This window comes from Falco punctatus (genome assembly GCF_963210335.1).
Source record: "Falco punctatus genome assembly, chromosome: 4".
Taxonomy (NCBI): domain Eukaryota; kingdom Metazoa; phylum Chordata; class Aves; order Falconiformes; family Falconidae; genus Falco; species Falco punctatus.
In genome coordinates this window covers 107,449,507-107,468,778 of record NC_137583.1, presented here as the reverse complement: position 1 = coordinate 107,468,778, position 19,272 = coordinate 107,449,507, and the positions used below count along the sequence as shown (strand labels likewise).

The window sequence follows — 19,272 nt, the reverse complement described above, 5'->3', positions numbered from 1 at the left end:
AGGCTGGGAATTTCCAAATCATTTCACGCAGTCAGACTTAATCTTGTATGAAATGTCTCATTTTCTTTCTTTGGAAACACATTAAACATTTTAAAAATATGTCCTGTTTGTAATGTTCATTAAGAAATGAAACAACTAAAAGCTATTAGACAACCGTCAAAAAAATCCTCATCTATCCCACCACCCACATTGTAATGGCCGTTCTACGTTTTTCTCCTCCTGTTAAAAATCAATATTTGCATAACTCTACTCATTCATATGGCTTGTAAGTCAGTCCTCATCAATTGACAGCAATAACAATGAATCAGCTTTAGTTACTATTGCTCTAGTTTGGTAATTCAATGCATTTCTATGATAATCAAATCTAAACTGACGTGATGAGGATAACTGATGGTTCTGCGACTACTACACGAGTAATCAAACAGTGTAACTTTTCTCCCATGAATTTAGTAACTTTTTTCTTCAGGTATTTTGATTTTCTGACCATTTCAACAAGATGGAAAAGCAAGAGATGGTTAAAATAACAAGCACTTCTAAGTCCTAAGACAGGCCTTTGAAAAATTCATGTTACCAGATGCTAGCCAGTTCTGCAATTGGTTTCAAATAACACAGTATATATTCAAACTTAGCAAAAACATTGACATTTCTTTTCCACCACCCCATAAATAAAATTATTACACATTGCATCTGAATAAAAATAAAAAAAAAGAGGAAAAGATCATGTGGAACAGTATCTTGAAACATATTTATGCAGAAATGACAAGCAATTCAAGACACAAAAGGCTGATCTACTATCTAAGCACTTAAAGCCATTAATAGGAATAATGATCTAACTTGAACATATGAATAAGGCTCAAGAATTACTTTCACAAGGGTCTATTTAAATTCCTACGAGGTTTAAAAGTATCAAAGGAAGAAGCAGTTTAAAGTACTATTACATGTAGTCAAAAAAAAAAACCCTCAGAAAAAAAGGCTGTTGAAAAAATATTAGAAATGCAAGACAGTAAATATCAAGGGTTACTGCTGCAACTCCTTTTGCAACACTACAGAGAGATCCTTTTTGAAAATTTCATTATTAAAAAAAACAACCAACAAGCCTGACATATACGTTAGCCGACAAGTTTCTGTAAAGTATCACCACTGAAATTTTAAATACTTCTGAAAACTGAAATTCAGACAGCAAAAAATATGGTTTTATGAAGATGATGATCTTCATGTCATTGTGATTGTCCTTTAAATTTTATATTCTTTTTAACCATTTCAGTAAGTTAAACATAAGCAGAAAGGAAAACCTACACAATTACAATGTCTCTTCTTTATGAATTTTGAACTAATTCCCCTCTCTAAAGCATCCAATTTGAGCTGTCCCCTATATTACATTCCATTTATTAGGGCTGAAGACTAAACAAATTTATTTACAGGAAAACATAGCTCCGTCATTTAAAAAATTTACAGTAACCACATTTTTTTCCTACCCGGTGCAATTTAGAATGATTCTATTTGTATTTTTAATTACTTAAGCAAGTACAGTTTTTCCTTTTCTTCTTGAATTTATGTCAGTATTTTGACTAGTACCTCAGATAAAAATCTTTTCTTAAAAGGATAATGTTAAAATGACAGTGAAATCAGCCCAAGAAATTGCGTACGGGCATTATACAGATTAACATATTTATGTTTTTCCCCTTCTAAGGAAAGAGAGTGCAGAAATCAGATAAAAGCTGCCTGTGCCAACACTAGAAATCCCTCTTCCCCTCACCCATTTTGTAGGAGCAGTCTGCTGTTTTATAATTCTTCTAATCTTCATTGCTAGCTACAGCGAGCTTAGTTTCAACCGGTAGAAAATCCCCACTTTCTACTTTTAAAAGGACAGCGCACGAAACTCAGATACAGAAGCACACATAGAAATAGAGGTGATTTTGGACTTTGCCTCTTCCAGAAGTATTAGCCACAGCTCAAAGGGAGGGGATGCCTCAAAACGTTTCAGCTGCCTCTGAGGTACTCCTGCCCCTGAGCCCTTCCTTGCCCCTAAAGATGTCCCCCCTCCTTTGCCTGCTGAAGTCCTAATCCCTGTCCTCCTGCTTCTCTTCCCAGCCACCAGCAGACTGACTCGCTCCAGCTCCCACAGCTGGCAGGAGCTTCTTGGGGACTTTCTGTTTGGCTTTATTCTCCTCCAGGGACAAAGGGCTGAGTAAAGTTACACCCACGCCTGCTTTTTTTCCTAGGTGGGGGGCCGAGGCCATGGTCAGAATCCCACTGAAAGCAGCAGAGATTTCCTAAATGTGCATAAATGGATAAACTGCCGAAAAGCAATTCCCACCAGCTAAGGACTGTGCTCCTTCCATATGCTCAAATTCCCTCGTATAACCCTTTTTTTTCCTCCCTGGCCTCTGGAGACATACCACGTCACATTACCCACGGAGTAAATATGATACAGCAGGGCCCGCCTGTGCGTGACAGAAGTCACCGGCAGGCTGCTCTTCAACGTACCAGGAAAACCAGGCCGCCGCTGCAATGTAACGCTTCCTCATCTGAATACGTATTATTTGTAAAAGTTTACACACAGGTGCAAGCAGAGGAGTCCGTACAACATTCTTTTTTCTTCCTTGTTGAAGTATTTCCTTTCCTCCCTCTTTAGTATTATTAACAGCCACAACACCCCATACAAAAAAACCCCACCCAAAACCCCAACGAAACCCCCCCTGCTCAAAATCCGAAGGTTCAGAATAAGAGACAAAAATGAAAAAAAAGATTTTCAATATGTCTGAACAAAAAGTGAGCCTTATTTCAGCAAACGTGCTATTGCCTCAACGCCAAGGGAAAAGCACTTGTCATTAGAGAAATGAATTGCTCAGCTGTTTATAAGCAAAAAGCTCTGGGGGAATTTCTCAAGGCCCAAACCACAAAGCATTGCAGGGTTACACAAACATATGTTGCAGGTGTTTTAGGGTAGACAGGTGGGAAAACCTCAGCTACTGAAAAATACTCCACTTAATAGATTGTATCTGAAACGAGATAACCTAAATGCAACGGAAAAAACAAACAAAGCAGCAGTGGTGAATTATAAATACCCGCAGCAACAGGCTTAACAAAACAATCATCTCACTAGTGCCAAACGGGATTTTTTTAAAACTAGGGTTTTTTTTTCCAATATATTAAACAAATGCTGTGAAACATACATCTTTTTTTCTAAACTCATAATATTTTAGGCCTAAACTAAAGAACAGACTGAACTAAATATACATAAAAAAAGACAAGGATAATGATGCAGTGCTGTTCTTTGTGTTTAAACAAATATTTTTAAGGACACAGTTTGCTCTTTCCTCCCCTCTTTAGCTGACAGGGCAATATTTTTTTTCATAATCCTCACACAGCCTAAGACATTTTCGTACTAAGATTCTACTTTTCCCCCCCCTTTCATTTGTCTCTAATGACAGCTGGAGGAGCGTATGACCCTACATTCAGTGATGACTGGGAGGTCAGCAGAGGTTCACCTTCTCCTTCTAGATTATCTATGCTTCTTTCTTTGATGATACAAACATGGCAAAAATTTGGACTGGGAACAGAGCTGAAATATAGCAGCTGAGATGTAACTAAGGAATATAGTTTGTTCAATTTGGCAGCAGTTTTTCTATTTGGCTCTAATAATTAAGTACTAATGATGACCTAACAGCCTAGCTTCATGGAGAATTTCACCTTTCTTCTTTTTATTCTTTTGTCAGGTATCCAAGCAGCTGTCTCCACTCTATGACTAGACTTATACAGTATAAGCAGTGGCATAGCATTACATAAACACAACACAATATTTTGTATACTAACCAATCAACCCACCCCAAACTCTAGGGCACCCAAAGCAAATGCCGTTCCCCAAGAAAACTTTCCCTTTACTTTTTAATTTCCTTCCTCCCTAGTTACACATTCTGCAGAACAAGCAACTTGCCAGAGCACAAAAGGTATTCCATCCACCTACAAACCACTGTGTTAAATACTAAAAAAACCCCACCAAAATAGTGAAACATGAGAGGACATGGTGTGCTACTGCCAATTCTAATGTGGTTCAAGGCCAACAGCAAAATATTATCCAAAACACAGATCAACCCCATGTGTGAGAGTAGCACAACATGCTGAGTATCCTACACAGAACTAATAAACAACTTCCTTTAATCATAGGAGTCAGGAGATCCCTGCACTAATACTGGTGTTGGCAAAGGAACACCATAATCCTCAAACTGGGAATAATGCTTCCTGTTTACATTTTTCAGAAAGATGCTATGGGTCTCAATTGCAGAACTCATTATTTACAATGCAATAAAAGCATGAAGAATTATCATATTTAGTCATTTCTAAAGAAAATTGGGGAGGTTTGTTTTTTTCCTGAAACAACAAAAATTCCCAGAAAGAACTGAAAAGGAAAAAAAATTCGCTTAATTGGGTCAAGGCAGGAAGAAACCCATGAACTCTCATGAAGCTGAAATAAATTATCTCCAGTTTTGTTACACTACAACCCTCCATTCCCCTGGCAACTAGAAATTTCAGATACCAGGAAGATATTTTAAATACCGTGCATTATGGTCTGTTTTTAACTTCGTACACACATGCTTTCCCTCACATGGGCATTCTATGACAAGAGATGAAGAACTGAAAAAAAATGACAAGTGAGATTTAAAAACCTTTCAGTGAGTTGACTGAAAGAAATTTCTAGTTGTATATTTTGGCTTCTTGTCCTAACTGACTGGAAAGCTTTTTTTTTTTTTTTTTTTTTTTTTTTCATTTATAGTTTTACAGCATATTGCATTTTAACAGGTAGATCAAACCCTACCAAATCAGCTTTTATCAATATTCCAGTCAAAAGGACTCTGACTTGCCAATGTTTAAGTTCATAACCTGCGTAAAATCCCCCTCTTGAATCAACAGAATCACTTAAGTACCTTTTAAATCTGCCTCTTAATTTAGTCACCTATTTTTCAGCTGAACCCTTGGTTTTAAGAAGTAAATTAACTAAATAGTGAGGCATAAATCTGACAGTGTTCAGCCCTACCCTGTGACAGATTGATGCTCTGGCATCTTGCAGCCCCGCACGGTTAGGAACAGGAGTTTTACAACATTGTGGAGGAAAGATCCAGGCTTTTGAAGGGAACACACAGCAAGCCTCGCTTTAAACCCTTGGAATGCTCCAAATTATGAGATTTAAAATATGACATCTTTATGTACAGAAAAGCTACCACATTATGGTTTTATTGGCACTCGTTTTGGACAACCTGCATAACTCACGGATGGCTTTGTGAGTAATGCAGTTATCCGAAGCTTACACTGATAAAACCCTTATAACCACACTGACAGCATTATATCTTTTCCAGATACAGGCTTGTACACAAACCTCACATATCAGGGAAAAACCAAGAATATTTTAAGGTGCTATTTGGTTATTTCTGCTGCGTGGAAGAAGAAACAGATTAATTTATGTTTCCTGTGTGATGTGGTACGTAAAACGCTTGAAAAAGGTCCCTAGGGGCGTGAAAAAGGCTCTTTCAAGGAGCCATGCACACACCACAGCGAATGGGATACGACGTCCAAGCCACTGTCCTCTAAAATGCAGAGAGAAGCAAAGGTCCTGGTGCTGCAGGACAAGCAACTCCTATCATTTTGGGATTCGAATAATGAGGCTACTGCAGAGCCATTTGGATCGCTACTGCTCCTTAAAAAGACAAAGGACAAAGACATCATGTCTCCAAACCTAATTTTCCATAAAAAGTTACAGCAAAGGATAAAATGTACTACTCCCATTTTCATCTTGAACATACTTTCCTCTTTCAGAGAAGTGTTCCCCAATACAAATGTACTCAAATAGCTGTGTATACAACAATTAATACATAAATATTTACTATAAAATATGTCAATATACCAGCAGTATATCTACATTTATATCAGAAGAGACTGAACTTAAATTCCATCATAGTAGATTGGATATGATTCTGTAGCTAATCTTTCATACATTATTGAAAAGTTATGAATCTATTTTTGTTTAACTCACAGTTTGTGTTTTGCAAATTTTAGTCAAATAAATAAATTATGATATGAAGAACTTTTGGTGAGGTAGCATCAAAGTGCTTTAAGTGCTTCCTTTTGATAAACTACCTTGCAGACTAGAAGTGATTAATTGAATTGTCAGGTTGCACATAAGAAGAACCATTATTACCTCGGTCTAGCACTGTTAAATACATTTTATTAGTATAATTTTATAGATAACATCATTACTCTTTAGGAGAGGGTCAGTAGCTTTAGAGGACTTTTTAAACAGAAGTAAACCAATCATTTGAAAGAAACAGCCCCAAGAAATTCACAAGCAATAAGTTTTATTGGTAGCTAAAGTAATTAAGAGCTTAAAGTGCTTCAGCTTCTTGCTTTAGTATCAAGTACAATCGGAATTGCTTTCACTTTGCTACTAAGGATATCAACTTCCTCAAAGAACAGTTTAAAGTTTTGGCTTCCATAGGGAACTTTCTCTGCCACCTTGCCTCTCTAAAGTACTTGCCTGTACCACGACAGAGCTTACGGATTCCTCTCAATACTATCGGGAGTGCTGATCAGCCCAGATCAATTCCTTCTGTATTTCCAAATGTTCCCTTATCGCCCCTCTGGCCCCAACATGATGTTGCCATACCTCATGCCTTCTGATCAATGACACCTCAATAAAAAGCGTAATTATGAAATCTTCTGAGAAGATTAAAAAATGCACTTTTTTTTCCCCCTCTTGCTTTTGCAATGAGCCCAATGACTGATCAGCAAGTAGTTGCCTTGACTGTTTATCAAATAATGTGCGATACTTGCTGTTGTATACGACACTATTATATATTTGTTTTAATGTTGGTTGTAAGTAGAAACAATGGTTCTAACCTGCCTTGAGCCATCTCCTCTGAAAGACTCTGCACGTCTCCACCTGCCCAGACATAACCAGCCACATCACCAACCCCTGGCCGCCCTCAAGGCCAGCAGCTCTCCTGCTGGGTCACATATAAATGGCAAAGTCAACTTGCCCTCCTTGCTGGGTTCTGCTCTCACTGCCAGGACCGGACTGCAGCACCATCTTCCTCAGCCGTGCGCAGAACTGGGACAAATCCTTTGTTTCTGCAGCACCTTACCGGCAGCACAGCTTTGTCTTAACTGTGAGAGGTGTCGCTGTTCCGGAAGTTTTGCTTTATTCTGTATTGTTTCCCACCATTTTCCTATTCATTTAAGTGTAATTACTGCTCTAACTTAGACTGACACGATATCTGTGGGTTCTTAAGCAAATAACTGGCTTGCGTGTACAACACAAGAGCAACACTGGAAACTGCATCATTGCTGGCAAGCGGAAAGATCAGCTCTCCTTTTTTTGACTTTGGGATTTTTTTTTTTTTTAATTTTTTTTTTTGAGACTTCAAGAGATTTCTCATTTGAAAATTCTTGACTAGATGACTGATCAACCACCTTCCAAGATTTTTTTTCCTGAAAATATTACACGTGATGTACAGGATGCTTTGAAGAAGATGACTATTTTAAGGTGGGTCAGTGAATGGTTAGTGTATAGGAGAGATTGCAATGAATGGTGAGAGAGATGAGAAGGTTATTGTATTATGAGTACTGACCGCACAGCCTTTTTATATTTTAAAATGCAGGTGGACTGGGAATGAGGGTTTTGAAACAAATGTACAGAAAAGAAGAGGATTTTTAAATCATGGTACACTTACTATTTTTATGTGGTACTATGGCAACATGGTTATTCCAAGTAATTTATCATTAAACTCATAGCTGCTTGTCATACCTTATTCTATTAATGAAACACAATAACTGCATATTTAAAACAATAATTCTTAAAATAAAGCATGGCCTATCTGCTTGGAAAGCAAAATGTTCTGGTTTTAAGAACACGAACATAAAGAACAAACTAATGTCATGGCTTTTACATGCAAAATATATGCAATTCTTAGTTGTATAGGCCCACATTAAGAAGCTTAGCATGCAGCTACAGAAAACCCACTGATTCATTCCAAGTGAGGTGTTTACATTACATCTAACCTTATTGTATTTGCAAATGGGGAAGCTGGACCATCAAAATGCTTGGGTTCGCTACAGGGAGTTGAACGTGGTTATAAAATCAGAGGTCAATTTGAAGATCCTGACACATTTTTGTTCATAAAAATTCATCTACACTGTATTAAACACCCAAGGTATTAAACTTTCAGAAATGAAGGCAAACAGAAGTTCTCTATGAATCACTGAAAGTACATTTGTCCTAATTCCTTTCCTCCCGAATGAAGAGACATGCACTTAGTTTTTCTGGAAATCCTTGTTTCCTTTATCAGTCATACCCTGTCAAGGCAACTCTCCTTCAAATGTAGGTGACCTCGCTCATACCGCCAGCTCCTACTGGATTGGAATATCCATAATCATACTTCCTCCTGGTATTTACTTTTCATACACCTAAAACCTCTAACGTGTTACTCCAAATCTGAATTATCAGTCCCATTCTTCACGATCGGAAGAAATAAAAAGCAAAAAGCCAAAAAGCAAACATTTGTGCAGAGCCCCCCCTCCCTTACTGGTACCCCTCTAACAACTCTGCACCCCAGCAGTACCTCTGTGTGTAGGTAAAAATTAATGAGCTGCTAATGCCCAAACACTGCCAGCTCCCAACTTCTGATTGGCTGCAATCTGGTCATTAAAGAGAGGTAATTAATGCCAGATTGCACACACAATGCTAACAAACAAACAAACAAAAACAACCCCAAACCTGCTTTTCTCCTGCCACAAGCAGCAAAACAAACAATACTGACATAACGGCAGCTTTCAAAGGACAGTTGCAGCTCTGCAGCAGCACCTCAGTTAATGAGTGTAGAGAAAAGAATTTATCTGAAGAAGAAGAAAGTAAAACTCAACAGCCTTTCAGGCACATGAAACTAGCTTGGAGGAAACTCTGAGATGGTGGCAGCTACTTAAGAAGAAAATTCAGCTGAAAATAAATGTACAAAGAATTCAGTTCAAGATTTCAGTACCGTGTTTTCCTCTTGTCACTCATTGCTTGGGTTGTGAAAAGTGTTAAAAGCTAAAATGCAGATTTCTTTGACTAACCGTTATATAAGTGATGATGACCATACATTATTGCTTAAGTTTTCTGGCAGTACCTGTAATTTCAGTCGTGACAAACTCATACGACTTCTTTGAAATGTCATGTATGCTTCAGCGTGGATTTAGTTAGAATTTAGTATTATTATACGACCACTTTCAATGTCAGCAAATAGCTTAAAATACAATGTTGACAAAATAGCAGTGGCAGTTACTAGAATATTATTAGCATAACTAAGAAATTAATTCCCATCAACCAAGCACAACCACTTTTTTTTTCCTTTTTTGAATCGTTGGCTTGTGATAAAAGGTGTCTCCACTGAATTAAGCTCCTAACTAGCTTGCTCAATGAATAGAGTAACTCACCATGTTAAAATATCTGAACACAACCTTATTTTACAAAAATATTAACAATAAATACAGTAAGCTTTCAGACAAAGGATGGTTGTCAGGTTCTTAGTACGCAATGTAAAACCGTAATATTCTGTGTAGTGCTTTACTTTTCTAATAAGTCACAGTGATAAGGTTAACACTTAACACAGAACAACATACAAATAAGAACACCCGAAGATGAAAATTACTTTGCTTATGTTGCTGTATTAGAATTTTATTTGCTAAAGGGTGAAAACAGATTTGCAAAATTCACAGTTAACTTAAAACAATAGTTTTAAACCTTTATTCCTAGCCCTGGCTGCCTTCAGGAAGGAAAGAACATCTGGTTATTTAAGGAACACAATATGTTCACATTTTCTATGACTTTTGTTTCTAATTGGGTTTTTTAATTTTTTTTTATTTGAACAACTCTAGTTAGAACTATGTTTTTTAATCACTTTATATTTTTCCACTGCCCTATCTCTGTATCTCTACTTCTTAATTTTGCAGCCTTTGCTTTGAAAATTAACAGTGCTCAACAGTTTTGATAAGGAAAAAATAAAGAAAATTGGCCACTCGTGGGATATTAAATACACAAAGACACACCTTCAGTAAATGCTTTTGGATATACACAAAAAAAAGCCTTCCCTTATTTTCTCATTTCACATATACATACTTTTAATAGCCCATTCTTCCATAAGAATCTCTGCTTTTATATTCAGAAGGACTATACGTGCATAGAAGTTACTTTCATATAAATAATTGAGGTAATTATCTGTTCAAAGATTAGAAATGTGAAACAAATACTCTGCTAAGCAGGTTAACTTTATCACCCTATGCGAAGACAACAACACTGATTTTAGCTTTTCATTCTACATTTTCCTAAGAACTGGAGCTAGCCAAATGCAGAAAAGGCTGGAATTCAATTATTCTGCATTGATCCATACTCCTGCCTGTACAATGAGTATCTCTCAGGGCCCCCTTCAGAGACAGGTGCATTAACTTGTTTTCAGCGGTTACGGAGATGTGTATTTCTCTTCCATGGCACTGGAATATGTCAGGGATGCAGTATCTAAAATGTCCTCTCATCCCGACTGCCAACTGGGGTTCACAAAGTGAAAAGAATGGCTGCTGCACGTATTAGATTAACGGCAAGCACTAATTACTTTTCATATTGTCATTACTGGATAATGCTAAGGCTTGTGCTAACCTTTAATTCCAGAAAAGGTCAGGAGATTGCATTTGTCCATCTGTAAGAAAAAAATGCCACCCATCTTTTAAGTATAGCTTTCTTTTGATGTTTAGGTTGCTCTCCTGGTGATGACCATAGTGAAAAGAAGCAAACAAAATGTGACAGGTTCATCAAGCCAAAGTTTAGCTTTCTTGATAGTCTACAAGAAAAATAAGCAAGGAGGAGGGATCCGTTATGTCAGACCAAGGAAACTGAAGAAATAATGGATGTTATTAGACATGGAAACCCATGAAACCCGTGGAAATCTCCAGAATCGGAAGTTATGGATGGAAAGGCTGTATCAGGTCCATCTCAACTACTTCACCATTTATGACAGGATTGTTCCTTAAGAACCTTTCTGTTTTTTGTACATACCACCAACCTCCCTGAGTCCACATACCCCACAACTTCCCCTCAGTGAGATTATTTGGCATTTACCTAGCTGCAAAAATAATCCCAAAGACAATATATATTAACAAACCCCAAGAGGCAGATTCCTGTCTGTCCCTGTTTATGACTTGTAAACTGCATTTCTTGTCCAGCTGAGGTTTAAAGCTCCAAGGGGCAGAGAGCAAGCCTCTCAGATATTGGGAACGACACTAAACATTCTTGCTATGTTCAACAAATAATGAAATAAGCCACTGGACCATGTAACAGTCTCCCACAGAAGAGTTCCCTGACATCACATATTAAAAGCCAAATGAAATCTTGGAAGAAGTACCACACAAAATAACTCAGCCCTGGCTCAGGAGATCTAAATTGCACTGAACCAAATGTAATTTCCCATTAGAAACTAGAAGCTGGTGATGGAGAAAAGCACAGGAAAACATCAAAGGAGTAAGAAAAATCATTAAGCACTGAATTTGCTAATCATCACTTACAATTTACACTACTGACTAAAGTCTCGTCTTTTCTTCCAATCTCTTTTTATCTGCTCAGGGAATAAAGGCAAACTGAATTATCTTTATGCAGACAGCAAAAAAAAGGGTATCACAGTTTTCCCACTTATATTGGTATATAATCTGTGTACCGACTTTAGACTCCTACAGTACCCATGATTAGTTGAGTCTCGTTGAGTCTTCCCCTTCATTCTGTGTAATGAAAAATTTTGACAGACTTGGAAAATTTTCATCTGTAAGTCTTACAGAATAACAAGACTTTCATCTCAGACATACATGGGATTGAACCAACATATGCTTAAAGACATAAGTGAAACTTAAGATCATAACTAGGGAAAGGTAAGAAACAGGTACTCAAGTCATAGCACTGAAAATATATTTCTTTCTCAGACCAGGAGCAATTTTTTTCTTTTAGAGCCATCCTTTAGAAAAGTTTAACTTCCTCACTGGAAGAAGTCCACATCTGTTTATACAGCCTCAACCCAAAGACCCAATGTAAAACGAGAGGTGGCTGGAGTCTTCATTCTCCGGAAATCCCAGCTTCCTAACCTTCACGGTATTTCCCAAGCAGATAAGTACAGCTCAGAAATGAGGAACAATTGTAATTAATCATATATAAACTGACAAAACATCTAGCAATCTTTGCATGAAAGAGCTTTCAGTACTTATTCACCTGAGTGAAAGGAGAATTACCTGAAATGCATGGTAGAAACTACACCCAGTATTTTTCAGCAAGGCATTCAAAGCACAGCTGAGAATGCTAATTAACAGGACACTGGGCCTTATGAGCCTGACGACTTCATTCTGTTGGAGACGAGCGTAAGGAACAGAATAGCGATTCAGCTTCTTTTACGGGAAGTCGGTGGTTTATTTTTGCCCCCTTCAGCTGGTAGGATATCTTGTATACTGCCTAGGATGCCTTAGAGGACAGCTGAATAATCAGTATTTATTCTATCTTGTAACATATACCTTTAATAAATGACTGATTACACACTGGATTTAGTTTGATATCTTAGCACAATTTTCCTCTCTCTGTATCTTCCCTCTAAAAAATACGTCTATCTTGTTTTGCTGAGAGAGTACATAAATGCTGGGCAGTCTGATTTCACAGACTGCTGCCAAAATCTTAAGAAAGATTCCTGAGATGTAACGTTAGATGCTGTCTTAGACACTGAAAAGATGATATACTTTACTTCTCATCATGGAAGAAATCTTTGTGCCCAAGAGGAATGAAGAAAGCAGCTGTATAAGGATGCAGATTTCAGCACAAAACCTGTGCTGAAGATACAGAAACAGATAATTTTTTTCTTAATCCATAAAAGTGTAAACATCGGTACTGAATGAAATTTTGCAGAAGGCAGCCAGAGTGCAGAAGGGATGAATTTCTCACTTTCACAGGTGATGCGCATCAAGACGACGGAAAGTGAACTTTACACTGGCAGCCTAGTAACAGGACATCCACGAAGACAGTTCAAAACCAGCAGCACAAATTTGGCTAACTGCCAAAGATCTGAGTACTGCAAAGATTACCGTGTACAGCTTCATCTCAAATATTTTACCCACTATACTGTGGATACCTGCTGTATATTATAGCCACACACGTGCCGTTCTCAAACAGCAAGAGGTTTCCATTTTTTTTTTTTTTTTTTAAAGTATAAATCGGTATATCGGAAACTATATGCTAGTAATACCTAACGTAACATTGATGAATTTATACACTATTTGTGTGAATCTCTTCAGGTTGTAACAGCAGACTTGTTTTTAATTGAAAACCATCACAGAACTATATTGGGTAGGGGTAGTGCTTTAGGGATTAACAGGGATTAATCTGCAGACACCCCACAAAAAGGTCTTACAGATGAAATTGCGTGCCAGTTTCTATATAGTTTACCAGGTTATTACATCAAATATTACCATTTTCCTAAAAAGAAGACTTTATTATGAAAGACATCTGTGCAGAACACCAAGGGCAGGTATTCCCAAGAGCATAAACACCTGAAGTTATCAGAGCTCCTGGATAACAAGCAAAGTAGTAGGATAGCATCCTTTGAAGAATAAAAGAACTTGTTTCTACTCTTGGTTACCAACTATTTCCTTCAGTGTTCTTGTCAGGTTAGAAGAAAACTGAAATTTCAGTTTAGTTCCCAATATGTAGGTTGTCACTAACTGAATAGTATTTAGAACACTTTATTACAGAGAATTGTTCCCTGTATTTACAAAGCGAGCATCTCACCTTTGGATCTCGGAGAAAAAGTGCTCTGTGGATAAGAGAGTGAACATCTCCAATAGGTGGATAATGCATCAGAAGTCCCAAACAGGTCTGATAATTACTTGAAATCACTACAATGAAAATGAAAAAAAAAAAAGAAGAAAAAAAAAGAGAATGTGAAGAAACGTGAAATATTACTATCTTACTTTGATATTCCCAAACAGTACCTTTTCCAGGAGATTCATGACAGTTCAGAGTAAGCTCTCTTGGCCCACATCAGGTCTCTCAGAACTCAAGCAGTGCTCAGAGTAAAAGAAGATATTGCAATAAGCAAGCTTCACGACGATGCTTGGTCCAGTATCATGAAGGACAATGCTAAATCCACCAGTGACTTTATGTCATAGACATTTATGTTAGCTCCAGATTTAGATGTCTAAATTTAGATCTCTGTAGCTGTGCACCTGAAGCCTGCCTGAGTGTGTGGAGGTCAGGGCAATACAGTTGGTGAAGCCTGAAGAACTAGTCCTACACTCCAAAATGGACAATGACTTTTCAGACGCTCATCTGCAGACACCTAAATTTAAGCATGATAATTTGTGAGATAAATCTTACCTTCGGTACTGCTTTTATGATAACTATCCTCCACTACGACAATTCTTTGCTGAAATATCTTTTATGTTGCTCTTATGTACATATACACAAACATGCCCACACACATGTATATATATATATACACACACATGCATAAGAAGGTGTCAACAACTCTTTGTTTTCTTGTAAATCAGAAACTATTCACGAGATGCTCAGGAAAAGGGAGAAGGATATATTTTACTTTCATAAGTACTTAAAAATACAATATACCATTAACTTTACCAGATTTTTTTACTTACTCAGGAAATTTTCAGCATGCTTTGCTCAAGTTTATAATTTTGTTATAATTCTGCTTGATTTTATCTGCATCTATGTAAGTACACTCTATGGTTATTCGCTCGCTATTGTTGTCTTCTGTTTTGGGTGTTTTTTTCCCAAATCAATCTAATTATGAGTGCAATTATTAAAGACATCTTTTCAGGCAGGTCTATGTAAACTACTTCTTTTCTTTTGCACCATCTAAATCCAGGCAATCCATCTGCCACAGCTGTCAAAGCAATGCCTGTTAATGATGCTTGCACTCTGCAACATAAAGACAGCCTCCAACAATAGTAATTGTAAATAAATTTTTAACAAACTTCGCTATTCTGAGAACTTTAGCTGTAGTAATAAATACTTCTTTTTAATCAGACCTCTACTCCAGAAAGGATAATTGCAAATACAAAATTATTTTGAATCAATAAAAGGCAAAATAAAGGACTGTTTTGTGGATGGAAAGATTTAAATGTTTCACTTTTTTTTCTTTCATGTGAATAAACCTCATATCCTCCTGTACCTTTCCTCCCTCAACAAGAGGATTATGGGGAAAAGATGCAGGACTGGGCAAAATGAATAATTATAATCTGTGTAGGGAACCACTTTATCATCTTCATTTCTGTTGCTGATCCGACAGCTTGTAATTTCATACATCTGCTTTCATTTGTAAAGCACTCACTTATCCTACTCATTCTTTATCTGTTCTGCCTGTTCTTTTTCCTATCCTTTTGTTTTTCTTGTTCTTTTTCAGGTACCTGTTTTTTCTTCTTGAAGTCACAAAGCTGGCATAACGAACACAATACAATGGTCTCCGTCAGAGTTCTTTCAGAGGAGTATAATACGAACACCACATTGTACATACCCAATCAAACTCATATGTAAATCAAATTTAAGATACTGTACTACAGTTATGATCATGATGCCTTTTTACCAAAGCAAATAAAAATACTGAAAATTGATAGTAAATTCTAAATACTTTTATAAATGGTAGGCAGGAAGACCAATGCATTTCTTTTTTGAACAGATTAGTACGTGTTCTGTTCTGCAATGTAAAATGGATTAAAATTATCCTTTCTTTATTTTTCCTGGAAGAGTTCTTTGCTGTCTCACAGACATAGAGAAAACTAAATATTAAAAAAGCTGATTTATTTTAATGGTGAAGACTTGAACCATGACAAAAAATTTGTATCTTCAACCACAAGGCATTTACTCCAATTAGTAATTTTTTTGATATGTATAATAGTGAAGCAATTGAATACAGGAAAAAAAAATCAAACTGTCAGGCAATGACCTGTGTCCCCTCTGATCCCTAATTTTTTTTAATTAAATTTTAAAACGAAACCTTACCATTCATATAAAGTTAAAAAAACTCCAACAATTTAATGAAGGCGGCCTGCTAACTTTTGTATTTATTCTATATTTAGGCTTTTCCCCACATATTCAGCTGTCCCCCATTCGTGTAGAAACCTTTGCAGAAGAGGACATTGTTGCCAGTGCTCTGTGTGCTGGGGAGCCTTGGGTTAAAGGGATTACTCTGCTGTAACACCTCGTGGTGCTTTTTGTTTTATCGTGATCTGTATGCTGCCCACCAGCCCGACACGTGTGCTCGAGCCCAAGGAGCAAACCGTGCCCTGGGCTGCGTCCAAAGCAGCGTGGCCAGCAGGTCCAGGGAGCTGGTTCTGCCCCTCTGCTCTGGTGAGATCCCACCTGGAGTTCAGCGTCCAGCTCTGGAGCCCTCAGCACAGGAAAGACATGGACCTGTTGGAGCTGGTCCAGAGGAGGGCCACGAAAATGAGCAGAGGGATGGAGCACCTCTCCCGTGAGGAAAGGCTGAGAGAGATGGGGCTGTTGAACCCAGAGAAGAGAAGGTTCCAAGGAGACCTTCTGGCAGCCTTTCAATGTATTAACGGGGCTATAAGAAAGACAGAGAGAGACTTTTTACAATGGCCTGTAGTGACAGGACAAGGGGTAATGGTTTTACACTGGAAGAGGGCAGATTTAGATTGGATGTGAGCAAGAAATTCTTTAAGATGAGAGTGGTGAGGCACTGGAACAGGTTGCCCAGAGAAGCTGTGGATGCCCCATGGCTGGAAGTGTTCCAGGCCAGGTTAGATGGGGCTTTGAGCAGCCTGGTCTGGTGGAAGGTGTCCTGCCCATGGCAGGGGGGCTGGGACTAGATGATCTTTCAGGTCCCTTCCAACCCAAACCATTCCATGATTCTTGTCTCCTCAGGAAAAATGTTTAATGTTATCCATCAGAGCGGCATTTTTCTTAAAAATGATAAAGACAATAGCAGTAAGCCAAAACAAACCCCCCTCTCTGAATATGCATCTCAGATTTGAAAGGATTTCTAAGAATCCACTATAGGATAAAATTTGTGGAAGGAGATTCTGTGCAATACAAAATTATGCAGTCTCAGCAGCAGCTGGATGGTGCTGAAGTTCAGTGTTGAAATATCTCACACTGTGGCCAGCTGCCTTGTAATAAGCTTGGTACTTCTGTACTGGTGCTTTTCCTTCATAACCGGCTTGGCAAGAGCCACATGTGAACACAACTTCTATTGTGAACAACTTCTCACTTCCTGAAAAAAAAGAATGCTACTGGCATTTCTAGGGAAAGGAATAGAGAAACTCCTCTACATAGAGAAAGCAATCTTACTGTCTTTTCATTAATATTTGTTATGCGGTGCCCAGAGGAACATCAAATTGCTTTCTCCCTTCTGCTTTAAGATGAGACTGATTTTTCTCTGCTGGTCCAATAACCATTCCTGAATGCAAGCAGCAATAGTAAACTACTCGTCTTCAACAAAGTCCTAATTTTCTGCCACATGTCATTTCTTAAGAGTGTAATGTTTGATGCCACCAGCCCTGTATCCAGCTGACTTCCTAACCCAGGAAGGGTGGGACTGCTCCCCCCTGCTGCTTTAAGCATGGCTGTGTTCTCTTGAGTGGGCCCCGAACCGAGTTAACCACAGATAATACAAACACCTTGCACTATAAGAGAAATAACAAATCAGCTTCTCTAAGAAGGGGCTGCGGCTCATTTATTTCCCTCAAAATATTCTGAGTGCTTTTAGATAAGAAAAAATACACCCTAACAATGGCCACTGCTAGTCTTCAAGTGGAAACGTGATAAAAATATACTTACTCTAACACTGATTAGTCAAAATTAGCTCCTGGTGCAATAATGACATCAGTTTACGACGCAAAATATAGACATGCCTTCCAGGTTTGTTCATTTTTGTCCTTCTTGAAGGGAAGGGAAGTACATAAAACATACATATTTTTGCATCACACCCTCCACTCTGTCCTGATTTCATCAAAAAACACATATACATCCAGACTGGTGAAAAAGAAGTAACATATTCATGCTTCTGATTTGACAGAATAAAAGAATAAAAGTTTTGCGTGATTTTTTTCCAGAGAAACCCAGAAAATAATTCATTAAAACTCACAGATACTTTGGTACACAACCCTACACTTGGCTTGTGAGGTTTATCACTCCACGGATATATCTCTCTCAGATACAGATGTAAAACTGAAAGAGCAGCTTACAGAATGCCTGTGTACATGATTATGTATCTGTAATCTCTAAAAACTATGAAGAATAACCTAATAATCTAAATGCTCCCTTCTCCTTGAATAATACAGTTTGAGTAACAGAGAATTTCAAAACTAAAATACAAATAAAATGAAAAATGCAGCAGAAATAATACTTTCTTGAAATCACGCCCTTGAGAACATCATAACAAACCAGAGAAAATAATCCATCAATTCCTGAACCAGCAACTTCTCTCCCATCCCCAAATGTGTTGGTATAAAAGAATCCGCACCATTTTTAAACTTTCAAATGCTTTTAGTACTGTATTATTATCATTACTTATATTTGACATTTTAATGACATAATATCTTAGAAGCTCTATTATTATTCCTATTGTTTCTAAGTTTTAAAACTGAAAATTTCCAGACCATTTATTTATAGATGATTAACATCATCGGATGTTTTGAGCTAACATTTCCTTTCACCAAGAGAAGCTTTTTGAAACTTCTTTTATTTGAAAATGTTTTTAAAAATATTACAACAGAACTTTGAACTCTATTCAAAGCTCAAGTATTACCAGCAATAAAAAAATCAGGAAAAACAGAAAACTTTTCTATTACAGATATATAAGAAAAGCTTTCATTTATCAAATGAATAACTGTGGAAATCACTGCTGTTTGAGCCTGACTTTGAAAATATATTCAGCTATACAGTGTTTATGACTAGGTATTCTGTTTCACCATTCTATCACACTTAAAGTAACTAACTAGGTCCAGCTTTAGAACATAAAGTTACTTATTACAGAAGCAGTATATGTATGAAGTATTAGCTGTCCTGATGGGATGACTCTGCATCTCATTTGGGCAAATGTACTCCCCTTCAAAGCTATTTACTGCTCTATTTACAAAGCCTGGGGATTTCAGACAAAAGAGGGAGACTGAGTTCATACGGATGCCTAGAACACATTTTTTGCTCACATTTTTAGTTACTTCATACTGATACTTGTACATGAGCAC

At 37.5% G+C, this 19,272-nt stretch overlaps 1 protein-coding gene across 6 annotated transcripts in view; it reads right to left on the bottom strand.

Annotated features, from left to right (window-relative positions):
* TBC1D5 (TBC1 domain family member 5) overlaps window positions 1–19,272 on the bottom strand; it is a 366,944-nt gene that overhangs the window by 102,126 nt on the left and 245,546 nt on the right. For all 6 annotated transcript variants that reach the window (XM_080386447.1, XM_080386448.1, XM_080386446.1 and 3 more), the window contains one exon: window positions 13,835–13,941. In XM_080386447.1, the coding sequence (XP_080242573.1) occupies window positions 13,835–13,941 (107 nt within the window). The remainder of the gene's footprint in view (window positions 1–13,834; window positions 13,942–19,272) is intronic.